This window comes from Sturnira hondurensis, unplaced genomic scaffold (assembly GCF_014824575.4).
Source record: "Sturnira hondurensis isolate 20B ecotype Veracruz unplaced genomic scaffold, ASM1482457v3 Scaffold0007578, whole genome shotgun sequence".
Taxonomy (NCBI): Eukaryota; Metazoa; Chordata; class Mammalia; order Chiroptera; family Phyllostomidae; genus Sturnira; species Sturnira hondurensis.
Window position 1 is genome coordinate 82,050 of NW_028080209.1, and position 25,428 is coordinate 107,477.

The following is a 25,428-nucleotide window of genomic DNA, read 5'->3' on the forward strand; positions in this document are numbered from 1 at the left end:
GAAAGTGTGGTCGAAACCAAGCTAGCAAGGTTGAGTCATGGCTGCCTCAGGGGCCCTCCGCCCCTTGGGGGTGGATCCTTTATGGGGAGCTGAAGAGAGTAGGGCAGGAGAAACTGGGCCAGACTGCTCTTTTTGCTCAAGGGGCCAGGAGGACTCTCCGCTTCCCTGCAGACAAGGGTAAAACACGCACTTCAGAATCAAGAGTTGTAAGAGCTAAGCTAGGCCCTCCTGGCGGGGGTGGGGTTGGCAGGCGACAACGAAGTGCGGAGGACTGCCTTTCCCGATGCTGTCCCCCAGCGCCACCCGGGGGATATTAAAAGTCTTGTTCTGCAGCGGAGCCGGACCCAAGAATTGGGCACTGGGGTGAAGGTCTCCGCTCTATTCCTAGAACCTCCTTCTGCTTCTTCCTCTCTTTAACTGTCTGAATGGATCGCTCCGCCTATTCCTTCCCCGCTCCTAGAACGAAATGGAAAGTTCCATTCCCCCTCCAGTCCGGGCCTGCTTCCTGGGGGACGCCAGCGCGGTTGTCAGGGAAAGCCCCGGACGTGACGGCTGAGCTCGACCCCGAGCCGCCGCCCCCATCCTATCCGTCACTCCCCTGCGCACGCTGTTCTCCACGCGCCCCACCCCCCAACCCGGAGTTCCAGGCTGGGAAGAAGTAAGCTGCGGGTGGGAGGGAGGCTCACGGAACCAGGCCAGGTGGGAGTTTGTACTCTTCCCGGGACCCGTACTGCTGGTCAGGGAGGTTTCCTGCAAAACCCTGGGTGGTGCACAGCTAGGGTGATGCTTTAGGAAGATCCTAGGCCTAAGGACTCAGTCCCTGCGGTGTTGGGGGCGGGGTTTCGCGAGGGGTTGTTGAGTCTACATGGTAGGGGTTTGTTTGTGGGGAAAGGATTGGTGTAAAAAGTTGGCTATTTTCAGACAAGGACCTGGGTGGGCACAGGCGGCAGAGGCTTGATTGCCTGTTGTCTGTTCCGAGGAGAGGAGGCGTTGTCATCTCTCACAAACTCTCATCACCCCCTCTCAGGTGACAGCATGCTGGGGCTCGGGGGGCCGGGGCTCCCTGCTGTGGGGATCCTGTGCTTGTTGTCCTTCCTGGCGCTGCTGCTGCTCCCTACAGTCCCTGCGCCCCATCGTGCTTCCTACAAGCCGGTCATCGTGGTGCACGGGCTCTTTGACAGCTCGTACAGCTTCCGCCACCTGCTGGAATACATCAACGAGGTCTGGCAGGGGACGCGTGGTTGTGGGGTGTTGGATAAATCTACAGTGTTTGGGGAGGGAGAATTCGGAACTGAAAGCCGCCCCTCTAGGCCTGCCCAGTACCTTGGGAGCTGGTGCTGGTGTCGGGAGTGTTGGGTGGGGAACCAGATCCCCAGTACCAGCAGGGCACAGTAGGCACGGGGACGCGGCCAGGGAGTTTTGTGGAGGGGCTTCATAGTTCATCCCCAGTTGCAGCACTGACCGCTTCCCACAGACGCACCCGGGGACTGTGGTGACAGTGCTGGATCTCTTCGATGGGAGAGAGAGTTTGCGGCCCCTGTGGGAACAGGTGCAAGGATTCCGTGAGGCTGTGGCCCCCATCATGGCAAAGGCCCCTCAAGGGGTGCATCTCATCTGCTACTCGCAGGGTAGGTGCCCCTCCCCACCCCAGTGCTAAGAACTGTCTTTAGCTTCATCCTTATCTGAGGGACACTTCCTAATGTTCATCCCCTTTCCTGAACCACACTGCTCTAGCAAGGACCCTGGTGCCTGAACCTTTCTTTTCTGACTTCCCTCAGCACCTGGGTCTCATCTCTGGTGTCCTGAGTGGGATGCTGCCTGCTCTGTTGCCCACTTCTTTCCCCGTTACCCATGGACCTAAATCTCTTGGACTTAAGAGATAGTGAGTGGGGCAGTAAAAAGCACGCTAGAGTTAGAGTCAGAAAACCCAGAATCTAATTCTGACTCTCGTTTACGTGATGTGGGGCCTTTTTGCCACAGGGCATGTCTGTGTTCTCTGGACCTCAGTTTTCTTTATGTGCATTGTGGTGGGGGGAGAGGCAGAGTGGGGAGACTGTTGGCTTTGCTGTCCCTAAATCCATATCCACGGCCGTCTGCCTACAGGGGGCCTGGTGTGCCGGGCACTGCTCTCTGTGATGGAGGAACACAATGTGGATTCTTTCATCTCTCTGTCCTCTCCACAGATGGGACAGTATGGAGGTGAGTGGGTACTGTGGGCTTTATAGAGGACCCTGAGTTTGGGGGCACAAATGTTTGGGGCTATTTGACACTGCCATTTTCTTGTCAGACACTGACTACTTGAAGTGGCTATTTCCTACCTCCATGAGGTCTAACCTCTACAGGATTTGCTATAGCCCCTGGGGGCAGGAATTCTCCATATGCAACTACTGGCATGGTGAGTAGGGGATGCTAAACCGGACCTCCATGGAGGCGTACCCTGGAGGGTAGAGCCTGCTGCTCCGCCTCTACCATAACCAATAGCAATAATAATGGTGATAACCGATATTTATTGAGCACTTACTTTGTGAACAGGCGCTGTTCAAAATGCCTTGTGTGTATCACCTAGTATTTCACAAAGTACAGTCTGGTGCGGTGGTCAGCCAACTTTTTCTATAAAGAGCCAGATAATAAATATTTTTAGTTTTGTAGGCGATATGATCACCACTACTCAATTCTGGCACACTAGTATGAAAGCAGCCATATGCCACATGTAAATAATGAGTGTGCCTGTGTTCTAATAAAACTTTATTTACAGAAACAAGCAGTGGGTGTAGTGCAAATGCCTAAGGTACTTTTTAAGATCATGGATGCTGGGTTCAGACTACTTGGGTTTGGAGTCTAACCCTGCTGGGTGACTTTGGGCATCACTTAACCTTCCTGTGACTCCGTTTTCCTCATCTGTAATATGATAATATAGTACTTAACTTATAGGGTGGTTGTAAGGGTTAAGTACATTGATGAGTGTAATATACTTTGAACAGTATCTGGCTTATAGTAGGTGCTAGATAAAGGTGTTTGCATCATATTTACAGTTATTATCGCTGCTACATTACATTACTCTTCACCTTGTCTATTACTGTAGCCCCCTGACTGGTCTTCCAGTGTCTAGTCTTGCCTCCTCTCCCTGCTTCTCTGTTTTTCTAAATGCTGTTTGTATCCAGATCCTCACCACGATGACTTGTACCTCAATGCCAGCAGCTTCCTGGCCCTGATCAATGGGGAAAGAGACCATCCCAATGCTACGGGTGAGACCCTGGGCTTCTACTTGGGTTCCATTTTCTGCTTTTCTGATGCCCTGTGTTCCCTTTTCCAGCCTGGCCTGACCCCCGTGACTAACTCAGGCTGTCTCCTTCCCAACCTGCAGTGTGGCGGAAGAACTTTCTTCGTGTGGGCCGCATGGTGCTGATTGGGGGGCCTGATGATGGAGTTATTACCCCCTGGCAGTCCAGGTAATAAGGGACTGTGTGTCCTGAAGATTGGCTAAGGATGCCCCCTAACCCCCACCAATCTTCATCTCATGCCTAAAACTGCTTCCACTGTTCAGTGAATGTACACCCCCCGACCTTCCACATATCCTTTCAGCCAAGACCAAAACCTGGAAGTCATCCCCCAGCCCCTGTATCTAGCAAGTCACTACCTCTTGCTGATTCTATTTCCTCTCCATCCCTACCACCCCTGGTTTTGTAGAAACTTACAAACTTTGAAATAATTACAAATTCATAGGAAATGGTGAAGGTGTTTTGGAGAGGTCCTGTGTACCCTTCACTTAGTTCCTCCAGTGGCTGCACCCTGTGGAACTGCAGCACAATATCAGAGCCAGGACATTAACTTTGGCACAATATGTGTAGACAGTTCCATGCTATTTTAATCCATTTCCCACCGCCTGTTTTACTTAACTGACTACTGTGGTTGCCTCCATACGCATCCTTTCCATCTTATTATTCCTCAGGAAAATCCAGGTCTCCATAGCACTATGTGCCTGCCTCTGTTCCAGATCAGCATGAGTGACATGAAATGTCACCTGATCTACTTAGTCACTCACTGAGTACTGTGTGCCACGGCACAGTTCTGGGCCCTGGGGAATGTAGCTGTCAATAAAAGAGAAGTCCCTGCTACTATGTAGTGTACATTCTTGTGGGCGATATGGATAATAGATGTAAAAGTAGATGTCAGGTAGTAATAAAATAAGGCAGGGGGAGGGCTTACAGTATGACTGAAGCCTGTTTGAGATAGTGGCCAAAGACGTCCTCCTGGAAGAGTTGCCCTTAGGGCCGAGGAAGGACCCGAGGAAAGGCATGTGCGGCAGTTTGAAGGAAGGAGGACAGCACCTGCATAGTCCTGGGGCAGGTGTGAGGCAGGAGGTGGCCGGTGAGTGCAGGGAGTGGGGAGAGTGGGAGGGGAGGTTCAGAGAGGCAGCAGGAAGCCATTGTGTTGAGCCTTTGTAAGGCTAAGTAAGGCCCTTGACTTTTTTCCAAAATACACACAACATAAAATTTGCCATTTTAAATGTATGGTTCAGTGGCATTAAGTACATTCACATTCTTGCATAACCATCACCACCATCCATCTCCAGAACTTCTTTTTCTTCTCAAACTGAAATTCCATACCCATTAAACACGAACTCCTCAGTCCTGCCTCCCCCAGCCCCTGGCAACCATGACCCCTGACTTGTTATTCCAAGTAAAACAGGAAAGCATTGTTGGGTTTGGAGTGAAGGAGTAATAGCTCTTATAATAAGAGTAAGAGATGGATTTATTTATATTTCATTTCAGATCTACAACAACCCTATGAAGGTAATAGTAGCTCACAGTACATAGCACCTTTTGTCCCAAGGCATTGTTCCAAGTACTTTTCATATAAAGCTCATTTAATCCTCCAAACAATCCTATGGGTAATTACTGTTATTTTCATTTCACGTTTTTGAAAACTTGGGTGCAAAATGCGTATGTTCATAGAATTAGTAAGCAGTGAAGTCAGGTTATTTGTTAACCACCATGTTTTACTCCCTTTCTACACAGGAGGCATTTCTTATATGTCTCCTGTGTAGAAAAGAGACAGAGGAGAAGTAAGGGACCAAGAGGAGAAAAGGCACGCTCAGCTGCACACAGTGGGGGTGTGGCAGGGCTGGTGCACGTCCAGGTCTGTGTGTTCCGACTGCTCTCCCAATAATCTCATACTTCAGAAGTTCCCAGAGTAGCACAAAGCAATCTTGTGTACTCTTCACCTAGTCTTCTTGAATGTTCACGCTGTGCCATGCCCATGCTGGCACCAGTCTCTCCCCGTGTAGTGTGTGTGTGTGAACCATTGAGAGTAGGTTGTAGACATGATATCTCTTTACCCCTAAAACTTTAGTGTGTCAGTGTATATTTCCTACATACAGGGCATTTTTATACATGTCTGGAATATCATCAAAATCAGGGAATTAACATTGATATGGTACTCTATAGACCTTATTCAAATTTTTTCAATTGTCTTTTTAGAAGAAATTCCTGTGCAAGATCCAACCCAGGATCATGTATTACATTTAGTTTTCATGTCAAAATTTTAAGTCTGGAATACTTCCTCAGTCGTTGTCTGGGACATTGGTATTTTTGAAGTGTATGGGCCAGCTATTTTTTAGAACGTCCCTCAGTTTGTGTGTGAGCTATTTCCTATTCAGGTTAGACATTTTTTATGAGAATTCGGTGAAGTGATGCTCTGTCCTTAGTGTGTCACTTAACAGGGTACATAATGTCCAGTTAAATATTTTTATTTTCTCCAGCTCTCCTGATAACGGCCCACTCCCATCTTTTTTATAGCTTCTTTGGTTTCTATGACGAAAATGAGACGGTTTTGGAGATGGAAGAGCAACTGGTGAGCGTCTGGGATTTCTTCACACCTGTCTCAGCTCAGTCTGTAGCCCTCCCTGCTACTGACCCATGAGCTAAAGGGTTCGCCCTGTGGGGAGGGGGCCCGAGACACGAGCAGGAACTCACTTTGTCTCTCTCTGTGTCTTTCTTTCATGTCTCTGCACCCACCTCAAAGGTTTATCTTCGGGATTCTTTTGGGTTGAAGACTCTCTTGGCCCGGGGTGCCATAGTGAGGTGTCCAATGGCCGGGGTCGCCCACACAGCCTGGCACTCCAACCACACCCTTTATGAGACCTGCATTGAACCTTGGCTCTCCTGAGGACATCCTCAGGGGTCCTCTAGGGACTCCCCGGCCCAGAGACCAAGTGGTGGCCTTGGAAAGCAGACGTCAGGCTCTTTTGTGCCTGTGACCATGTCATTGCTCACACACTGCCCCCACCCACGAGGGCTCCCAGGACCCCCTCCTCCACTCCGTGAATGACACATCTTGGTCTCCTCCACCTCATGTATTCAGGTGGGGGTTGCTCCATGCTCTCCCATCCTCCCAAGGCTGAGGTTGGGAAGTGAGAAACCAGGTTTTTAACTTGTGGCTGCTCCTCCATCTCTGGCTGCACTGGAGAGAGGCCTCCTTCCAGTCCTCTCAGGACAGTGTTAGCTTCTGTTCTCCCACGTTCCCTTGTCATCAGCCCCCCCATGCCCAGGAAGAACTACCCATGAGGGTGGGTCCTGAGGCTCCCCTATGGGGACAGTTCCATTCTTGAAGTGTCAGTGTTGGGGAATATCTGTGGCCTGCAAGGCCCATCTCAGGTTTGGGGATCCCCCAGTCCCTATGTTCAGTGTTGGGGTGCCCTCTGGGAGCCTAGTTTCTTTGAGGCTCCAGCCCCTCTTTTAGCTACTCTTGAATGGGTATTACCCTGTATTTATGGAAATAAAGTTCCATTTCCTCAGTGTGGCTTGGCTCATTTCCGGGTGAGGGGGACCTGACTCCCCAAAAAGGGTGGGAATGGAGAGTTGGAGGCCTGGGTGCCCCAGTGCCTGGTTTGGGGTGGGGCCTTCTTGGTGTTTCTGCTTTCTCAATTCTCATTCTGTGTGGGTTTTTTCCTGCTGAGGACAATCCTCTAACTATCCCAGCTTCAGACTGGGAGGCTGCGCTCAGGGCTCCCTCCAGTGGTTTATGCGTCAGCTTCATGGATAGAATGTCCCTCCTACCCCCACCCTGGATGAGGGGGCTAAGGGCCAGGGTGGGCATTTGTTGAGCCCCTTTCTGACCTTTGTAGACCAGAGCTGAGCGAGGGGCTGGATAATGAGTCCCCTCTTCCTTGAAAGAAAGAATTTTGGTAGAGACAATAAGGCCCTGTCTGCTCTGACATAGGGGGTGGTGGCTGACTCAACTGTGCCCCACCCCCACCAGGCTCTAACAAATGTCATAAAAAATGGGGTCAGTTTTCCTCCTAGTGCCCTGGGTTGCCTTCTTGCCCCTCAGTGATGACTTCACCTTCTTTCTTGCCTCAGCTGATTTTGCCTCTTTTCCTGTCCTCTGACCCTACTTTGTTCTCTGCTAGCTCCCTCTCCCTGCTCCCCAGGTCTCTTTCACCTTGTGTGGGGTTTGAAAGGGAGGCAACGGCCAAGGGTTCTGGTGGTGTTACATAGCCAGTAGCCTCTGCCGATTTGGGGAGGGTTCCAGAAATAAGGGGCCTCAAGTTTGGAAGATACTTCTAGGGGGCCCTTTGCTGGGCTGGGGTGAAGGCAGTAGGACTTGGACTCCACTAAGCAGAACAAGCTGGAGCTATGGTGGAGGCCTGAGGGAGGGGGCAGGAATGGGAGGACTCTGTGTAGCCCAGCCCCTCTGCGGCAGCCCAGCCTACCCACCAGTCTGAGCTGCTGCTGCTGAGGCTGGTGGCCTGAAGTTTCTGGGAGAGAGGGAAAGGCAGGTGGGGAGAGAATGTCAGTGGGGGAAGGGGGGGTCATTCAGAACCTTACCGTGAGCGTGAGTTGGGGGTGTTGTCTGGGTAAGAGGTATGTGATGCTGTGGGTGTGTGAGGGTAGTGGGAATGTGTTTAAAGTCTGGAGTTTCCAGGTGTGTGGGTTTGTGTGCAAGTTTGTACGCAAGGTATAGTGGTGAATACCTGAGGTTTCAAAGGTAGAAAGATTGGGTGAAAGAGGGCATGTTAGAGATTGGAAGGTTATGAGGGGAGGGTTAGCTGTGTGTGTAGGAGGGAGGGAGAGAGTGTGTGGGGTGTGGTGTGCTAAAAGAAGGGTGCTGATAGGTAAATGTGCCTGCTGGTGTTGGCAATCCTGGTGACTAGTGCAAGTGTGTACAAATGAATGCCCTGTCACCATTAGAAGGCACCAGCAGACTGCTTTGGAGGGGCTAGAGCTGGAGAAGTTAATAGGGGAGGGAAGGCCGTCATTAATCTCTTTTTGCCCGTAGCCCGCAGGGTGGTCTGGAGCCAAGGAGGACCATGGGGTCCAGGGCTGAGCTGCGCACTCTCTTAGGCGGACTCTCATTCCTCCTCCTGCTGCTGTCAGGCGAAGGGTCCAAGGGTGGATCCCTCAAAGAGAGGTGACAGCAGGGGGTGGGGGCAGGGTAAGATCTTAAGGAAACCTTCTGGGGGTTGGGGCTTCACAGGTGGCCAAACAGAGAAGTTTAGCATGGGTGTGAGGCTGTTGGATTGGGCCTCAGTGAGCCTAGAGGGATCTAGGATTCCAGGCTCTCCAAGGCCTGGCCCACTCATGTCTCCCACCTTCTCTCACATGGGTGCAGTCAGGGAGTCTGCTCCAAGCAGACACTGGTGGTCCCACTGCGTTACAATGAATCCTACAGCCAACCAGTGTATAAGCCCTACCTTACTCTGTGTGCTGGAAGGCGCGTCTGCAGCATGTACAGGTGAGGAGCCGAGAGCTTGGATTCCAGTCTTTCAAGAGGAATCCCAAGAACCCCAACTAGGATCTATACGCAAGGGTCTACAGTCAGACACTGTGTTCCAGGACCACCTACCGAGTGGCGTGGCGGGAGGTGAGGCGGGAGGTGCAGCAGACTCATGCCGTGTGCTGCCAGGGCTGGAAGAAGCGTCATCCAGGGGCGCTCACCTGTGATGAAGGTGAGGTTGGTTCTTCCTGGGCCTCAGGGAGGTGTGTCCCGAGGGTCAGAAAGCCCGAAGCCACGTTCTAAATGGTCCTTCCTGTGCCCGCAGCCATCTGTGCTAAGCCCTGCCTGAACGGAGGCGTCTGCATTCGGCCTGACCAGTGCGAGTGCACTCCCGGCTGGGGTGGGAAGCACTGTCACATGGGTGAGTTGGCTCGCCCTTACCCACGGTGATGCTGGGCCTTCCCTGCCCACCGGGGCGCTGTCCCAACTCCTCACCCCCTCTTCTTCCCCCTAACTAGACGTGGATGAATGTAGAACTAGCATCACCCTCTGCTCGCACCGTTGTCTAAACACCGCGGGCAGCTTCCTCTGTGGCTGCCCGCAAGGCCTGGTGCTGGGCCCAGACAGGCGCACCTGCACAATGGGGTCTCGGGAATCTCCAACTAGTGCCGGCATCTTTACTGTGGCGGGTGAGCAGCGGGAGTGTGGGCCGTGGGGAGGGCCGGTGGCAGGGCCCGGGCAGTGGTCATGCTCTCATTTGTCCCAGTTCAGGAAGCGAAAGGGGAAAAGGTTGAGCGTGCCCTGGAGCAGGAGATGCGTGAGCTGCGAGGGCGCCTGGAAAGGCTGGAGCTGGTGAGACTGGGTACCTGGGGCCGAACCCCGTTGGTCTGGGCACAGTCCATCCTCAACACCCTGAGGCATCTCTTCCTTTGCAGTGGGCCAGGCGCGCTGGGGCCTGGATCCAAACAGTGCTGCCCATGCCCCCCCAAGACCTGCAGCCCGAACAGGTGGCAGAGCTGTGGGGCTGGGGTGACCGGATAGAGTCTCTCAGTGACCAAGTGCTGCTGCTGGAGGAGAGGCTAGGTGCCTGTGAGTCCTCATGTTCCTTTCTGCTGGGAGCCCCATACCCCAGCAACTGCCTCCAGCTTTTCCCAAAAACATTTCCCCAACACTCACTATCCCCACACAACCCCCATATATCTACACTTCACCACCTTCTGACACTGTCCCCAGCCTGGCGGTTTCACTTCTTGTTGGGTGAGAAGGTCAGTCTCCCCAGTACTCACTCCTCTTCCAGGCTGGAGGCAGTCCACGGCCAACATGCCTGCCTGTCTCCTTATCATTACCCAGGCTCCTGTGAGGACAACAGCCTGGACCCAGTCCTCAGCGGGCATTGATGAGGATCCCTGCAGAATCCCTTGCTCCCTAACGCATCCAGAAGCTGGACTCACTCTCGTCCTTTGGGATTCACCGGCTAGGGCAGATTGCCTGCGGGGTGGGAAGAGCTGCTTCAACTCGACAAAGGCAGCTAGTGTGTCCAGATCTCTCAATCTTTATTCTGGTTCCTTGCTGTTATCCAGATAATTAATAAAAACCAATTACATAAAACTAAACCACCTTCTCCTTTTGCTCCCAGCCCCTCCCTGTTGTGGGCACAGGTCTGGGATAGGAGGCAGGGAGCAGTTAATGCCACAGGCAGGAAATGAAAACTGGCTCAGAGGGGGAAACCTCAAAAGAAAAATAAATAAAAAAGCCATCCCCTCCAGCCAGGGTTCAGTGCTTTCCCCCCACCCCTCAGGGAGCAGTGAGTACAATACTTGCCGCCCGCCTCTTGCCCCGTCTGGTTAGAATGGTATGGCTGGGCTGCAGGAAGACGGGTGGGGCCGGGGCCACAGAAGACATGTACCACGGGGACAGGGGAGGCAGGAATGTGAAGACCAAACTGGCTTCCAGAAGGTTGCTCATTCCTGGCACCTGGGCACGGCAGGGATGAGACCTCTGAGTGAGGAGAGTCGAGCCTCCACCGCAAGGAGGCTCCACAGGGAGGGAGGGCGAAGGTGCGAGGAGTACTCCCAGGGGGAGTCTGGGACGAGTGTTCCAGGCACCAGCTTCCAGGCACAGCATGAGGAGCCCCCCTCACAAACAGATGCATCCACTGAACCCATGGGCATGGGGGTGGAAAATTGTCCCAGAGAAGGACAAGTCCACTGGTCAATTTGGGGTGGAAAGGGAGAGAAGACCACAAAGGAAGACGGTCCAATGGGGACAGAACAGAGTGCTCCCATCCATGGGTGGGCTGAGCCACTGAAGAGATGAAGGGCAGGCAACTGTCTCATAGACACGATGGCACAGGAGGTGGGTAGGGGTCAGAGTGGAGACTGCACCATGGCAAGAGAGTCCATGGAGAGAGCTGGGGTGGGCAGAGATACTCACTTCAGAAGCTGAAGCTTCCAAAGAGGATATGGAGTAGGGAGAAGGGAAATGAAGAGGGTCTGGCCCTGCTTCAGAACCCACTGAGCTGGGAGGTGTAAAGGAAACTGGGGTAGATGGGAGGGGAGCTCAGAGGTGGGCCTCGCTCACTCCTCCAGGCTTCTTCAGATAATCACCACCACCCCTGCCATCAGTGGAGATTTCCCGGAAAACAGTGAGCATGGAGTGCCGGACTCTGTCAGCCAGAGCTGGGACGTCATCTGGTGTCAGGCCTTCTGTGGGCACTGGGGGGAGCACTCGGACCTGACATCGCCCTGGGAGGAGGATAAGCACAGTCAGGGCCTGTCTGCCCAGGACTCTGCCCACAGTGTGGGCCCAGTTTCTGAGCTCTCAAGCCACTTCCCTCAACCTTTTAGTGCTCTTCCTCTGACCCTGGACAACTGCCTTTCTGTTTACCGGATGCCCCATTCCTCACAGCCCTCTTGCACAAAGCCTTCCTCAAACCCCACTCCAGACATGGGACCCTTCCAGTCCCCACCCACTGTCTAGGTTTAGTGTTTACTGCTGAGTGTTAACAGCTTTGCACACACAGGCCTTATCTTTCCTGCAGCATAGTAATGGCCTCTCTTGGAGGGACCAAATGTTAACTTATCTAGCATGGTATGGAGGACGCTTAATACGTACTCATTGGCAGGTGATCCTGTGGACCTCTCACAGTTCCGACAGACTGATCCTACCTTATAGGGACCCTCAGCATCTGCTGTGACCTTTCTGGCCTCTCATCCCCAGATTTGCTCAGAGCTCTCACCTGAAGTGAAGCGACGTTCCTTTTTGCAGTAGAAGTCTTGATAGGAGGACATGACGATGGGGACAATGGGGACCTGAGGAAGGGGTAAAGCAATCAGTCCATGGCTCTCTTCTAAGACCCCCATGACAAGCCCCTGCCAGAGGGGAAAGGACAGGCTGGGGCTGGGGCTGAGCAGCAGAAGGAGAGGTAGTAATCACCTGGGCCTGCACTGCAAGGTGGAAGGCACCACGTTTGAAAGGTAGCATGGAGCCATTGTGGTTTCTTGTGCCCTCAGGAAAAACCCAGACCCGTACCTGGGGAAGGAGGGTCAAAGAAGACATTCAGATATGGAGGGGTCACAAAATGGTTGTGATGCTGTAATGGGACTTCTGAGGCCTTTTGGTGCCGCTTATCAGTTTATCTACAACTGTTCTACCTCATAGTCCCCATACCCCTGGGGTGACTCACGTCCTGGGTGAGCAGGGTCTGGGCGACCTCAGACATGACACTGATGGCGTCCCCAGTGCGCTTCCGGTCGATGAAGATGACTCCAGCCAGCCAGCAGGCCAGCCCAGCAGAGCCGGCCCACAGTAGCTCCCGCTTGGCAATAGGTACACATCGGCCGGGAAGTACCTCCATCATTCCTGGGCAGAGGTGGGGGTGGGGTGAGCATCAGGGTGGAGGCAGCCCACCTCACACAGGTCTACTGGATATAAAGGAAGAGGGAGACTGCGGGGCAGGGCCAGGGAAGCCCTGAGTGGAGGGAAGGGTGACTAAAGGTCACCACCCTGCTTATGAGGGGAAGAAGGCCACGCTCTAGATGAAGGGGAGTTGAGCAACACCAAGAGAGAAGATTCTGGGGAAGGTTCCAGGAGGAAGGGCATGGCTCGGGGAGGTGTATTCTATGAAGGTCTCACCAAGCAGGTCGAGGGAACTCTGGTGGTTGGAGACAACAACGTAGGGCTGCGAGGGAGGGAAGTGGTGAGCCCCTCGCACTTCCACTCGGATCCCATACAGGTATTTGATGTGGAGCAGCATCAGACGCAAGATCCTGTGGGATGTCATGGCAAGCGGTTCCAGCAGGAACCAACACCCACCAACACCCACCTACATGCCTCAGCTCCCTTCTGCCCTCCCTTCTTTCTGGGTGTCTTTGCAGTCTCCCCTTCCAGGGCCCTGGACTCTCTCAATCTCTCCTGCACACTGCCCCCCCCCCCCACCCACTGCTCATTTCCCATCCCTTAGGTCCCTTCATTATCCAACACCCTGGCCCTCACTTCATGTTCTCCACATTGCGTCCTCGTACAGCACACACAGGGATGGCAAGCACAGCCAGGAAGAGGATCCAGCCATTGTAGAAGGCCATCTTGAAGAAGTACTTGGCACTGGGGCTACAGAACCACAGGGTGGGCAGCAGGAAGAGCAGCAATAGGCAGAGCAGCAGCAGCACTGTCCATGCCCCTGGCCACAGCTCCATTCTGGTCACCTGCAGGGATAGGGTGAGGGGCAGTGGGCCTGATTCCTGGAGAAGGCGGGGCAGCTGAGGCACAGAAGGCAGGAGACATAGGATGGCAACAGGGGTCCCACTGAAACCCACCCAAGAAGCCTCTCTAGGATGGAAGAAGTGGGGAGCTCTGGACTGGTCTCCCACACCTCTCCCTGAAGGCTCCAGATATCTGCAGATACATAAGAGACATGAGACATATACATCCACAAGTCAGAGATGCATAATAAAAGGACAATAAAAAGGAGAGCTAACACTAGCAGCTGGTAGGGGTCTTATGTAAGGGTTTATACCTGTGCTGTCCAATGCAACAGCCCCAGCCACATATGGCTACTGAGCACCCGCCATGTGGCTAGTCTTAATTGAGATGGGCTGGAAATGTAAAATACACATCACATCTCAAAAACTCTGAAAGAAAACCTTTTACATCAATTACATTTTGGAAGTACAAACTTTTGGGTTCAAGAGTATATTAAAATTAATATCACCCTCTTATTTTTTACCAAATATTAAAATTTGTGGCTTGCATTATATTTTGTTAGACAGGGCTGGTCTTTACACTATATTGAACCACAAAATTTACATTTTATAGGAAGCAGGCCCAGGGAGGTTAGACAACTCACCTGAGGGGAAATGGCTCCTCAGAGGCACCTCCGAGTTTCCACCTAAGCAGCCCGCGCCCCTAGCCACTTAGTCACACTGCTGCCTGTAGATATATACAGAGGTGCACATGTAGCAGACACAGTGAAAGTCATGAAAATCACAGAACACCCACAGACACTCTCAAGGGCTGACTGGCGAGAATAAAGGTTCTGTCACTAACCAAATACAGACACAGCAAGACAGACTGATCCACACACACACACATTTATAATCATATTCAGTGGCAGATGAAAGATCAGAAATGCTTATCTAGAGAAGTCCCTCTCCACCCAGGCAACCTCCCTAGTTCCAGATAAAACCATGGATATACCAGGAGTAACTACATCTATCAAACCTGCCTCCACAGATAGGCAAGGGAATCCCACCACTCCTTCCTTCCCTTCCAGCGACACCAGAGGCAGTTTGGTCAGGCAGGTACAGAGGGTAAGGCCTCACCAAGTGAAAAAAAGAGGGCAAAGATTAAAAGGGATATCACGCCACCTGCCCTGGGAGAGGAAAGAACGCAGGAAGAAGATGGGCAGGTATCCAGAACCTGCCTTCTAGACTCTTCCTTCTTCCTCCACTCTGCTGGCCACTTCTGGGGCCAGGGTCACAATTCACAAAAACGTTGTTCAGGCAAATAATACCAAAGCCAAAGACACACCTTTCCAATGACAAGAAGGCCTGTGCTCAAAGGTAGGCCCACTGCCAAGAGCAAAGGTAACAGGCAACACAGGAAGTAGGTGTGTCTGTCTGCTCTGAGATGCTAGGCTCTGGAGCTGCCTACCCCTCTGCCCCTGCGGGCATGGAGCAGCGTTTTTCTGCTGGACTGTTTGCAACAGGCTCCTAACTCTTCCCCTCCAACTCCTCCTCCACATGGCAACCACAGATTTTTCTGTAATACAGATCTGGGCGTAACTCCTGTCTTGTCTAAAGGCCCTTCTTGACAAGTGAACTTCTGCTTACATCTTCAGCCACATGCCCACAAGTCAGAAAGGCCATGGGTCCCACACATCTTTACCCCAAACTGGTCTACTTCTGTTCCTAAGACACACCCGGATCTTTTCAGCTTCTGTGCCATAGACGTGTTGTTCACACACGCCACAGACGTGTTGTTCCTTTCGGCTGGAATGCTCTTCCACCTTCTTTCACTGCCTCACTTAGCTCAGTGTCACATTTTGCAGGTCTTCCTGAACCACTCCAGGCCTGATTTTTCATTACACTTTTATCTTAACTACTGGTTCTCAAAGTGTGGAAGTGAAATTTCTTGGACCTCACCCAGGAGCTCCTGGATCAGAAATTTTGGGTGCTGGGTGCATTAGTCTGTATTTTAACATGGCTTCCAGGTGATTTTGAGAACCACTGATGTTGACACCACTGTGTATAACTGCTCAGTGTCATTTTTGTTTCCCTCTCTAGTCTATAAGCAGCTTGAAAACAGGGACTCTGTCTTATCCCCAATGCCCACGACAGGAGGAGGCAGAAAAGGGCTCATTAACATTTGCTGAACAGATCATAAGGCTGTATACAGACCCACACAAGCATAATTAATGACAGAAATGATGGTTCCGAACACAGGATAGCTACCCTCTTGAGGTTTACTAACTGAAAAGTCACTGAGAAAGCAATGAACACATCAAGCCGAACAGTAACCTACCCTCACTATATGCATTTTATATCAGCCACAGTGAAAGCACAGTGACAACAATGAAGATGTTACACACCACCGTCTGCACAAAAGAAACACGCAGAATGGGGATTAACGCGCCATGGGGAAAGACGCTGGTGCCATTCAATATGTGCCAACAGTGCAGACTCAGGGGTAGGTCATGTGCATGGCAGGGCTGACCCCACAGCATGCACTGAGCTTCATGGTCTCAGGCTGTACACAGCCACAAAACAGAGAGAATGTGTGGGAAGAGACACAGGCCAGAGAGATCAGCAAGGTAAGGCTAGGTTCTTTGGGGAGGTGGAGGCCCCATTACCCTCTCTGATATGTAATATTAGGTGTTCTCCCTGGGGAAGAAATATCTAAGAATTTATAAACACAATGGAGCGCCAAATGAGTTAACGAGCACGTGGCTCCCCAGGTATACTGCCAATAAAATTAATGAACAGTATGTGTAACTATAAGAAACATGCTTTGAACATGGCATGTCAGCGTATCATGAGAAGGGGCATGCCTATGTGCAGAGTGAACCCTGACTGGAAAAACATGCAGCTTACAAAAGGGGTGTGTGCAAGTCAGAAAGGCCATGGGTCCCACACATCAAGACTGCTGCATGTGGTGGGGCTGTGGACAAAACACGTGAGCCCAAGAAAACTCGGTATAATCTCTACATGCTCAAGTAAACATGCAGAAAAATAACATGTGCAAGAAACATGAAATCAACAATAGGTGCAGTATGTACATGAAAACTCACACACTTGGGTATGTCAAGACAGATGTGAGACATGGACGTAAGATATGAGAATGGGCAATTCTGGTGGAAAAGAACATGCTATTTCTCCACAGCCCATGGACAGCATTGCACAGCCTAGCTGCACACAGGCCCATAATTATGTCAAAAGTACACAGACTCATCATAGAAAACATGACCCCCTACAAGGCATCTGAGTGTCAGTAAGGGTCTAGCAGTGCAGGCCACTGAAAAACAATAGGCCCTGTGCCTGGATGGAAATAGACCTGCCTGGGGGTATTTCTAGGAAGCAAATTCTGCTGGGGGAAGAAGGGCAATAAACCACCTTCTCCCAGCCACAACTCCCAAGAATCAGGTGGGGCCAAAGGGCAAGGAAGGGAATTGGGGAAGGTGCAGGGATTCTCCCTCTAGGATTCCCTGTACACACCCCATCCCCAACTCACGGGGTCTCCATCTCTCCTCCCCCTGCCTCTTCCATCCTTTCTCCCTTTCAGGCCCCCTCTCCCTAGTCGGCTCTCATCCTTTTCCCAGCAACCCTCTCCCAGTCCGCCCTCCCAGACCCAAACTCTCTCCCCGCTCCCCTCCCCTCCCCCCTTTCCTGCCCCCACCTCAGTGGGGAGGGGGGCCTAAGAAGGTGGCCCCCTCCCCAGCCAGGCTTCGGCAGCGGTGGTGATGGGTGGCTGTGTCTCTGCCTCGGTCAGGGTGTCGGTGCCAAGGGGACGATAGGATTTGGGGGTATCCTAGCCCCGGCCGATGGAGGGGAGGGGAGAGTGGAAGTCTAGGCCCATAGCGGTAGGAATGGTGGGGGCTTGTCTCCCCACCTCCCTCCCTTCCTGCTGTCTCTGAGGGCTGGGGCTGCTGCGGCCGCTATCCACCCCCCCCTCCCCAACGCCTGCTGGTTTCCGGGGCTGGTCAGGAAGTAGGGGGCGGTGATGGGCAGCTTTCTTGGCCAATCGCCTCACAGGCACCTAGTCGCCTCTGTCCTACATCTACCAGTCTCCTCTCGCTAGCTCCGCTCGGAGAGAGCTGCCCTCTGTGTGTCTCTGTCTTCTGTATGCAGCTGCGTCTTTTTTCCTCCACAAAATTCCCTTTTAGCAAACGTGACTTGTGTGTCCCTACGTGCTGTATTCCTTTCTTGGCCTTTCTTCTTCTCAGTCTTCATCAGTTCTCTTTTTGTCACGTTTTCTTGGTATATTTCTTTTCCTTAGCTCCCATATCTGCTGTCCATTCCCACCAACAATTCTCCAATATCCCCTTTCCTGTCCCCCATTCAATTCCAAATACTTATCAAGCATCTACTGTATGCCAAGCACTGAGTCCTTCACCTCTTTTTTGTCCCTCCAAGGGCTCCATCTCACCTCACCCCTAGCCCTCTAGTGTGGTTTCTTTGCCCTTTGTCCCCTTCACTACCTCCCAGCAGTCCAAATCCCCCTGGCCCCTACCTCTTTAAAGAGAAAGGATACTCTCAGGCCCTCTCCCTGCCCGTCTTTTCATGTTCTTTAACATTAGTACTTTTTCTAATTCCTTCCTTTCAATTTCCTTATTTACCCAAGCTGAGACAACCCTTTTCCCCAACACAAAGTAGGGGTGCATCTATTTTTACAATAGAAATTGGGCATTAGGATTGCTTTCTTGGGGAAAAATAGTGAGGAAGAATGCTTGATTTCTCTGGGATGTGTGCCTCCTAAATTTTGTAGCCATGTACCTAGCTCCGTCTCCAGCCCGTGCTCCGGATACTCTCATTATCCCTTTACCAGGGATCATTCATTCCATCACTACTTCCTTGGTCTCCACCTCTTCTAAAAAACTTTTCCCCTAAACCTCTACAGAACTGAACCCTCACCTCTTTTACCAGGTTGTTGCTGAACTGCCCTCAGCCCAGGTCTGCCCCGCCCCGACACGCCTTTGCCCTGAGTTTACACGCCCTGGGGAAGATGTAAAGAGCACTGGGACTAGGAGTGTTACCTAGTTCTGCTCCTCGGGCCACAGACTGAAGAACAAAGGCCCAAACTCGTAAGAAAGTCCCAAGCTCTGAAGTTGCTTGCCTAAGTCCCAGGGGTCCAGCCCATGAGGAAGACCCGAGTAATCCGGGAGAACATCTTTCAAGAAGGAAGGGGCGGGCCTTCTCCCTTCTGCACCGGCTCCCAAAAGGGGTGGAGTTAGGCCTTTTCTGCTACTGGGGTTTAAAACGGAGTCGAGGTCTACTGTGTTCTAAGAGTCACTAACAACAACAACAAAAAGGAATGGGCCTTTAGTCCAGTCCTGCTCTGCAAATCACCTAAAGAGGATCGAGCTGAGTCGTCCAAGCCGAGGGAGGTGGGTTAACACCAGAGCCGCAAGTCGATGCTAGCACCGTCCAAATGTCGGGCTAATCCCATGCACAAAGTTTTCCCTTCTTCACTAAGAGGGAGGAGTGGACCCAAGTTTTGCTCTCTACAGGAGGCCGAAGCCATTTTGGACCCTGCGGCCCTAGGGTTTGGCTTCCCGGAGCTCTTTGCCGTCTTTTTCGATCTCGGCCAATTGGGAGCGAAAGGAGCAAACCAATCAGGAGAGAGAGGCCACAGGATAAGGCGGAGCCGAGTCCTTAAAATCCCTCAAACCCAACCAATTGTAGGACAGTCACCGTGGCGACAGTATAGAGGTGAAGGGATGGGCCAGAGAATACTCAACCCTCACCGGATTGGTCCACCCCTTCCCGCCGTCCGCTGCATACTGGCATTTTACCTAACCACCATTTTCCACCGAGTTCTAGCCAATCAATTGCTTTGAAGCCCTAAGGTTCAAAGTCCAATAGGAATCCGGACAGTCTCTGAAAGCGGAAGTAAAGAAAAGAAAGGGGCTTATATGGGCGAGCTCGATGTAGTCTGGAACGAATTGCTTCCGGCCTTTGGATGTGACTGACAGCTACCGAGACGAATAAAGCCTCCCCTAGGCCGGCGACTGGACGTAACGCGTTATTACCAGTTTGGCATTGCACAGTGATTGCGACTGTATAAGCCAATAGTCATTGTGCAAAGGGCAGGATCACGCAAACCTTTTTCACCCTCCGCCTCTGACCAATCCTTTCTTTGAATTCTGTATGACTGGCAGGCAGTCACACCAATCGTGATTGAAAAACCTTGAAGCCTCCCCCAACGATCGTGAACAGGAGGCGGTTTCTTGTTTGTTGGGGCTTGTATATTTGTGTTTGCGGCGGCTAAGGGGTACGTGGGGGCGAAACTGAACCGGCCATGGCAGCAGCGGAGGAGGAGGACGGGGCCCCCGAAGGGACAAACCGCATGCGGGGCGGGGCGGGCGCGGCCTTCGAATGTAACATATGTTTGGAGACTGCTCGGGAAGCTGTGATCAGTGTGTGTGGCCACCTGTACTGGTGAGAATCGGGAAGGGGGCGAAAGGAGTGGGGCTCACCTCTATGCGGGGGAGGCTGAGGGCGGGGGGAATCATACAATTGAGCCCCGAGGGAGGGGAACATAACGTCTTTTCGGGTACGTGTGGGTGGGAGGGTCACGTCTGTACAGGCGAGACCTGTGGCAAGGAGAGACATAGAGAGTAGGACCTGGAGCGTACTGTGTGTTAGGAGGAAGTGGAGTGGGAGTGTGGGCACCGCACCCACCTGTGTAGGTGAGACCCTAGCCACCTTACCCCAGAGACGGGAGGGGTCTTAGCTATCTGGGTAAAAGCGGGTTAGACTCAAAGGATAGGGGAAGCTTTAGTTGAACAGGGGAGACCTGGAATCTGGGATCACATTCGGGTGAGGTATAGCAGGGTGTGGTATGCCCTGAGGACAAGGGCACTTGGAGGGACAGTCTTGAGAGTTTAAAGGGTTGTGGCAATAGGGACTTTATTGGGCCTGGTAGAGGGGAAAAGGAGTAGTGGGCAAGGGTGCCAAGTAGGGGGTTTGGTTTGGGAGTAATGGGGGTAAGGATAGGGCTGGGACTGAAAGAGGAGATCTGGAAAGGGCTGGTTGAAGAGAATTGGAAATTAAGTCAAAAGGAGAAAGGAGGGGATGAGGTGTGTGTGTGTGTTTTGGGGAGGAGAGGGTTGAGCATTTTGGGTATAGTATAGATGAAGCTTTAGATCAGAAAAGCAGGAAGGCCATGTTGGCTGGCATGGTAGGTGGCAGAAAATATGAAAAGAAACAGCTGCTAATACCTGGGGATTGGTGGTGAGATGGTACCCTGAGGTTGGGTCTGTGTGTGTCTCTCTTTTCCGTAGCTAGTTTGACGTTTTTCTCCCTCCCCCCCCCCCATCCAGTTGGCCCTGTCTTCATCAGGTGCGTACTCAGAGGAGATGAAGAGGGAAATGGGGGAGGTCTGAGGAGCTGGAAGACCTGCTGTGTACTGGAAACCACTTCATTTTTCCCCCAGTGGCTGGAGACACGGCCAGAGCGGCAAGAGTGCCCAGTGTGTAAAGCTGGGATCAGCAGAGAAAATGTTGTCCCTCTTTATGGGCGAGGGAGTCAGAAGCCCCAGGATCCCAGGTGCGAGGAGGGTGCTGAGGGAAGGTGAAAGACTTCCTCTTTGATGGTGGGGTGTGGAAGTGGAGAGAACATTTCCTGTTGATGTCCTTCTTTCCCTCAGATTGAAAACTCCACCTCGCCCCCGGGGCCAGCGACCAGCTCCAGAAGGCAGAGGGGTGAGTCTTGTCTGATTGTGTTCCTTCTTTGCTAAAGACTTGCCTAGCTCCTCCACTCTGACTTTATCTGTTTCCTTAGGGATTCCAGCCATTTGGCGACACTGGGGGCTTTCACTTCTCATTTGGTGTTGGTGCTTTTCCCTTTGGATTTTTCACCACTGTCTTCAATACCCATGAGCCATTCCGCCGGGGTGCAGGTAAGAGCCTTCCCTCAGCCTCTACCAGGGAACCCCCTGAATCCCCTCAGGCCCCTCCTGGCTCTGGAGTGGATGCTTCTGCCACCACTTTCCTTTCTCCCACAGGTGTGGATTTGGGACCGGGGCACCCGGCTTCCAGCTGGCAGGACTCCCTCTTCCTATTTCTTGCCATCTTCTTCTTTTTCTGGCTGCTCAGTATTTGAACTGTGTCTCCTTTCTGCCCACCTCCAGCCAGAGGAGAGTCAGTATTTGGGGTCCCTGCTGACCCTGCCTTACTTCAGGGCCCCTCCCTCCATTTGTGTTGGCAAAGGCCATTCTCAGGAGGGTGTGGGGGGCAGTGACATCTGTCTTGTGTATAGGCTGGGAGAAGCATCTGCTCTGAACTGCGCACGCTCACTCAGTAGCAGTGTATCATTTTCCAGCTCTGGGAGAGGAGGATGGACTGAAGAGAAGGTCTGTTTCTCTCCTCCCCTCATCCTTCACTTCCCTCCACATTTCTTGATTTAATGTTGAAAGGTGGGCAAGGCTCCCTCTTACTTTCCCCTTGTTGATTTAATTTAATTTTTCTCTTCCCAGTGGGTTCTGATTTTAAATGCTTCCTTTCCCTCACTACCCCCTTTATTACAAATTCAATAAACAGGTGAGATGTGTTGATGGGGGCTCAGCCCACCTTTGTCCTTTCCTGCTTCCTTCCCACCTAGGAGCATCTCTGCACTTTGAGTAGATGTTTGGTGTGGTGGGGGGAAGGGCGCCGGTGAGCCCCTCCTCTCATGGGTGCAGGAAGTGAGGGCATCACACACACAGGGGCAAAGGGGGCAAGATATGTCAGGAGTTTACTTATCATTATTCATGGGAAGCTTTGGTTGTGGAAGAAAGTTTGGCTAGGTGGGTAGAGGTTATACAAGGGAGAACTGGTCTGGGGCCAAAACAGTGTGGGGAAAAGAACAGGGAGCTGAAGGACAGGGGTGGCTGTGGGCTCCTCAGGGCACTCTGACACCGCTCTCAGCTGCCTCGGGTTCCTCCAGCTGGTTCAGCTCTGCACGCTCTTCCTCCTCCTCCTGGTTTTCTGGGGCCTTCCTGGGGAGGAAGATTGGGGAGCATTCTGCTCATGGGTCCTAGCACTTCCCCTACACCTCTCCTTACTGCCTGGAAGCCCCAAGTCTGAGGTGTTTGGTTTACTCACCTCTCCTCTCCTTGGCGTTGCCGCCTTTGCCACATGATGACCCCAATCAACAGGGCTGCTGCCCCAAGGCCTCCGAGGATCCCCAGGGCCAGGGCTAGAGTTCCCAGCCCAGGCCCTCCCACAGAGCCTGCAGGGAAATAGGGAGGATGGAGGACAGAGCCCCACCACTAATGATTCCTTTTTTGTTGACCATCCGTCCAGTCATATTGAGGTCTGGCTGCCCCTCTGAGCTTATCCAACTCCTTACCTGCAGTTGGTCCCTCTTTGCCTGTTTCTGTAAGACAAAGTCAGAGCAAGTCAGAAAGGAAGGCTGCATGTTGGGAGAGGGTTGCTTGGTGGGAGCCCCAGTGAAGTCTTCCCTGCCTTCATTTCAGCATGGAAAGGGGACAGGCTGGGCTGCTGTCTTGGTAGAGTTTGGTTGGGGCAGCTGAGGCCTGGGTGTGGGTGCACTGAGGGTAGAGTGGGGTGGCTCTTGGGGACAATGCCAGAATGGGGTAGGGAACTGGAGCCTGCATAGGGCCCCTGGGTATAGGGCAAGGTCTCCTCACCGATGATGCTGATGCTGATGGCACGGCTTTCCTGGGGCCTGTGGCTGGGGTGGGTGGCCACACAGCTATAGGTTCCTTGATCCTGAGGCCTTACCTCAGGGATGAGCAGCACTGGGCTGGGGGGATGGGGAAGCGGTGTGCCCTGGATGGGGAGGGAGCAACAGGAGCCTATTTATAACCTCTGTCCGTACACTCCACACTCCTATCTTTGTCTCCACATCCTCAGATACCCTGTGTTCCTCCCCAGCTCCTTGCCTCCCCCTCTCTCCATGAGCTCCCTGGCCCCCTAGTTGCCAGGTATGTAATTCTACCTCCCAGCCCCCTTTCCAGGTCACTCACATCCTTGATCCAGTGGATCTGTGGAGAGGGCTGGGTGGGAGCTTCACAGGTCAGGGTCACAGTACCACCAAGAGCTACTGCTCCACCTTCTGGCTCCACCACCAACTGGACTTCATCCAGAGGCACAGGCTCTGGGGCTGGGTAGGAGCATGAGGCTGTGAGTTACACCTGTGTGTAATCTCAGTGGCCATACTTTCCGAATGTACTCACCCGAGCTTGGAGCCCTCCCCACCTCTGTGCTCGCCCCAGACACTGAGCTGGATGGGGGCCGTGTGCAGGGCTCTTCGTCGGGGAAGGCCAGGGCTGAAGCTGCAGGAGAAGGTAGGGTGGGATGCTCCTCCCTGGGCTGGGGTCACCATCAGCTCTGACTGGAGTGTGAAAAGCCCTGTCTCAGGATGTCTCCTGGTCTCTTCCTTCACAAAAACCCCTATGGTGGAGGGAGGAGAAGGCAAGGTATGCCAGGGTGTGAGAGAGAGGGGTCAGAAAAACAGTAGGAGAAGGGACCTTGAGACTCACCTTTGCCATCAGGCATCAGAGGTTTACCATCCAAGTGCCAGCTAAGAGTCCCTGCAGGGTAGCCCCCCTCGGATACACATGTCCCCACCTGGGGAAAAAGTGACCTCGTCATCTTTGAGAATAAGACTCTATACACACACCCGGCTCCTCCCTTCCCATTCTCAGGATCAGTTTCTACTCCCTGTTTCTTCTACTACCTTACTGGGGACACCAGCCTTGAGTTCAGAGGCAGGATCAACAATTTCTGGCTTCCCAGGAATCTCTGAAGGAAGGGAAATTCCAATCAGATGCTGGGACCTTGAAGATTCTCACACCCCTGGTGTGGGAATGGGGCAGCTGAAGTCAGAGGTCTGCACACTAGGGCCAAGGTGGCAATGGCTGGGGTTAACAGGCTTTGCCTTAAATGAGAGGTGGGCCTTGGGGAAGGCCCTGGAACTCTTACGGTAGACTCGGACTTGGTAGTTGGACTTAGTCTCCTTTCCTTTCCGGGTCATTGCCCGGCACTGGAAAGTCCCCTCATCCTGGATCCCGATGGCCGGCAGGAGGAGGGAGCCATTGGGGAGCACTTGAGCCACGCTATCCCAGGGCTCTCCCCGGGGAGACAGGACCTTCCAAGCTTCTGTCCGGCCTGTGTTCTGGGAACAGAGAAGAGGGGCCTAAACAGTGCAGGCTCTTTGGGGAAGGACTCCTGAGGCAGGGAGGTGGGGGGCAGGGGCAACGACAGGAACCCCACTTACCAGTTTCCATTCCAGCTGCTGGGGTGGTTTCCTGGGAGCACCCTTACAGTTCAGCACCAGTGGCTTCCCAATGCGGACTGTGAGATTTTGACCACCTACCGCTGTCCCTGGGAGACAGCACCAAGGTGGAGGGGCCAGAAGGCAGATGGGACCGAGAGAATTAGCACAGGGTGGGCAGGGGAGCTGGAAGAGCAGTGCCTAGGTTCCAGGAAAGTTCTGGGGAGGGAGGAGTGGCTCACCCCATAGACTTAGGACCAGCATCCAGGCTCCAGCTGTTCCCCTTGCTGCCATCCTGCCTCCTGTCCAGGCTCCTGGCTATGTCTGCCTCTCACTGATGTGGCCACAGCCCTAGGTGGGGCCGTGCCCTCTCCCCTGCCCCCATCTCCCCGTCCTGTCCTGGCACAGGGAATGCTAGGAATTCGTGACTCTCGGACAAGAGTCCTTCAGGTACTAGGAGAAACAATTATCACCCCACCCCTGGGCGCTGCCACCTCCATGGGGGTGGAGAGTGCACTTCCTAGTGGGGTCTCGTGCCCTTAGGACCCCCAGTCTGTTCCATCAGTCTGCTAAGGACTACCTGGTGGACCACTGGAGCCCCACCTGTGGAGGCAAGGTTGCCAGGCAACAGGGCTCTGGCCAGGCTGTTGCCCATGGAAAGGAGGAAAAGCTGAAACATGGGGCCTAGGTGTGTTGAGCACAAGGCTGGGGAATCTGGGGGAAACCCCTTTGGGGCCTTGGGAGACAAAAACATTTTCCTAGGGTTCCTCATATT

At 52.9% G+C, this 25,428-nt stretch overlaps 5 protein-coding genes across 15 annotated transcripts; 3 read left to right on the forward strand and 2 right to left on the reverse strand.

Annotated features, from left to right (window-relative positions):
* On the forward strand, window positions 1-6,796 carry PPT2 (palmitoyl-protein thioesterase 2). 4 transcript variants are annotated; one of them, XM_037052684.1, is made up of 9 exons: window positions 1-206; window positions 1,028-1,221; window positions 1,475-1,628; window positions 2,104-2,199; window positions 2,288-2,395; window positions 3,162-3,245; window positions 3,365-3,449; window positions 5,799-5,853; window positions 6,025-6,796. In XM_037052684.1, exons 2-9 carry the CDS (start codon window positions 1,036-1,038, stop codon window positions 6,166-6,168), a joined length of 912 nt encoding a protein of 303 aa, XP_036908579.1. In that variant the 5' UTR covers window positions 1-206; window positions 1,028-1,035; the 3' UTR covers window positions 6,169-6,796. The 4 variants fall into 4 exon arrangements, with proteins under 4 accessions (XP_036908579.1, XP_036908580.1, XP_036908578.1 ...); XM_037052685.1 differs by lacking the exon at window positions 1-206 and adding an exon at window positions 235-658; XM_037052683.1 differs by lacking the exon at window positions 1-206 and adding an exon at window positions 634-699.
* A 76-nt stretch (window positions 6,797-6,872) lies between these two features.
* On the forward strand, window positions 6,873-10,220 carry EGFL8 (EGF like domain multiple 8). Of its 3 annotated transcripts, XM_037052677.1 has the most exons (9): window positions 7,739-7,780; window positions 8,281-8,412; window positions 8,614-8,736; window positions 8,838-8,950; window positions 9,044-9,139; window positions 9,237-9,407; window positions 9,485-9,570; window positions 9,654-9,807; window positions 10,069-10,220. In XM_037052677.1, exons 2-9 carry the CDS (start codon window positions 8,312-8,314, stop codon window positions 10,113-10,115), a joined length of 891 nt encoding a protein of 296 aa, XP_036908572.1. In that variant the 5' UTR covers window positions 7,739-7,780; window positions 8,281-8,311; the 3' UTR covers window positions 10,116-10,220. The 3 variants fall into 3 exon arrangements, with proteins under 3 accessions (XP_036908571.1, XP_036908572.1, XP_036908570.1); XM_037052676.1 differs by having other exon boundaries at window positions 6,873-7,780; window positions 9,654-10,220; XM_037052675.1 differs by lacking the exon at window positions 7,739-7,780 and having other exon boundaries at window positions 8,104-8,412; window positions 9,654-10,220.
* Window positions 10,221-10,254: 34 nt separating this feature from the next.
* On the reverse strand, window positions 10,255-17,904 carry AGPAT1 (1-acylglycerol-3-phosphate O-acyltransferase 1). Of its 5 annotated transcripts, XM_037052679.1 has the most exons (9): window positions 17,110-17,403; window positions 14,063-14,145; window positions 13,533-13,611; window positions 13,213-13,421; window positions 12,853-12,986; window positions 12,404-12,579; window positions 12,154-12,249; window positions 11,957-12,029; window positions 10,255-11,462 (listed from the first exon to the last, which is right to left on the reverse strand). In XM_037052679.1, exons 4-9 carry the CDS (start codon window positions 13,410-13,412, stop codon window positions 11,278-11,280), a joined length of 864 nt encoding a protein of 287 aa, XP_036908574.1. In that variant the 5' UTR covers window positions 13,413-13,421; window positions 13,533-13,611; window positions 14,063-14,145; window positions 17,110-17,403; the 3' UTR covers window positions 10,255-11,277. The 5 variants fall into 5 exon arrangements, with proteins under 5 accessions (XP_036908574.1, XP_036908575.1, XP_036908573.1 ...); XM_037052680.1 differs by lacking the exon at window positions 13,533-13,611; XM_037052678.1 differs by lacking the exons at window positions 13,533-13,611; window positions 14,063-14,145; window positions 17,110-17,403 and adding an exon at window positions 17,801-17,904.
* Window positions 17,905-19,710: 1,806 nt separating this feature from the next.
* Window positions 19,711-21,992, forward strand: RNF5 (ring finger protein 5). Of its 2 annotated transcripts, XM_037052692.1 has the most exons (6): window positions 19,711-19,871; window positions 20,756-20,774; window positions 20,869-20,981; window positions 21,082-21,136; window positions 21,216-21,333; window positions 21,439-21,992. In XM_037052692.1, exons 1-6 carry the CDS (start codon window positions 19,732-19,734, stop codon window positions 21,534-21,536), a joined length of 543 nt encoding a protein of 180 aa, XP_036908587.1. In that variant the 5' UTR covers window positions 19,711-19,731; the 3' UTR covers window positions 21,537-21,992. The 2 variants fall into 2 exon arrangements, with proteins under 2 accessions (XP_036908587.1, XP_036908588.1); XM_037052693.1 differs by lacking the exon at window positions 20,756-20,774 and having other exon boundaries at window positions 19,784-19,871.
* Window positions 21,993-22,147: 155 nt separating this feature from the next.
* On the reverse strand, window positions 22,148-25,379 carry AGER (advanced glycosylation end-product specific receptor). The gene is made up of 11 exons (XM_037052690.1): window positions 24,896-25,379; window positions 24,657-24,763; window positions 24,362-24,554; window positions 24,117-24,181; window positions 23,920-24,007; window positions 23,636-23,830; window positions 23,404-23,540; window positions 23,065-23,206; window positions 22,764-22,790; window positions 22,517-22,643; window positions 22,148-22,410 (listed from the first exon to the last, which is right to left on the reverse strand). Exons 1-11 carry the CDS (start codon window positions 24,945-24,947, stop codon window positions 22,314-22,316), a joined length of 1,230 nt encoding a protein of 409 aa, XP_036908585.1. The 5' UTR covers window positions 24,948-25,379; the 3' UTR covers window positions 22,148-22,313.
* Window positions 25,380-25,428: the final 49 nt, after the last annotated feature.

Bases quoted from the DNA above. Each gene is read 5' to 3' on its own strand.
- PPT2 (XM_037052684.1), top strand. From the start codon at position 1,036: ATGCTGGGGCTCGGGGGGCCGGGGCTCCCTGCTGTGGGGATCCTGTGC. The intron at 1,222-1,474 runs GTCTGGCAGGGG...CGCTTCCCACAG, and splicing joins TGCTGGAATACATCAACGAG to ACGCACCCGGGGACTGTGGT. The intron at 3,450-5,798 runs GTAATAAGGGAC...TCTTTTTTATAG, and splicing joins ATTACCCCCTGGCAGTCCAG to CTTCTTTGGTTTCTATGACG.
- EGFL8 (XM_037052676.1), top strand. From the start codon at position 8,312: ATGGGGTCCAGGGCTGAGCTGCGCACTCTCTTAGGCGGACTCTCATTC. The intron at 8,951-9,043 runs GTGAGGTTGGTT...CTGTGCCCGCAG, and splicing joins GGCGCTCACCTGTGATGAAG to CCATCTGTGCTAAGCCCTGC. The intron at 9,408-9,484 runs GTGAGCAGCGGG...CATTTGTCCCAG, and splicing joins CGGCATCTTTACTGTGGCGG to TTCAGGAAGCGAAAGGGGAA.
- AGPAT1 (XM_037052678.1), bottom strand. From the start codon at position 17,854: ATGGAGCCCTTGGAGGGACAAAAAAGAGGTGAAGGACTCAGTGCTTGG. The intron at 12,987-13,212 runs GTGAGGGCCAGG...GACATCCCACAG, and splicing joins CGCAATGTGGAGAACATGAA to GATCTTGCGTCTGATGCTGC. The intron at 12,030-12,153 runs GTGATTACTACC...CCCCTTCCTCAG, and splicing joins ACCTTGCAGTGCAGGCCCAG to GTCCCCATTGTCCCCATCGT.
- RNF5 (XM_037052692.1), top strand. From the start codon at position 19,732: ATGGCAGCAGCGGAGGAGGAGGACGGGGCCCCCGAAGGGACAAACCGC. The intron at 20,982-21,081 runs GTGCGAGGAGGG...TCTTTCCCTCAG, and splicing joins CAGAAGCCCCAGGATCCCAG to ATTGAAAACTCCACCTCGCC. The intron at 21,137-21,215 runs GTGAGTCTTGTC...CTGTTTCCTTAG, and splicing joins CAGCTCCAGAAGGCAGAGGG to GGATTCCAGCCATTTGGCGA.
- AGER (XM_037052690.1), bottom strand. From the start codon at position 24,947: ATGGCAGCAAGGGGAACAGCTGGAGCCTGGATGCTGGTCCTAAGTCTA. The intron at 24,764-24,895 runs GTGAGCCACTCC...GCTGTCTCCCAG, and splicing joins GCTGGTCCTAAGTCTATGGG to GGACAGCGGTAGGTGGTCAA. The intron at 24,182-24,361 runs GTAAGAGTTCCA...CCCTTCCTTCAG, and splicing joins CTACCAAGTCCGAGTCTACC to AGATTCCTGGGAAGCCAGAA.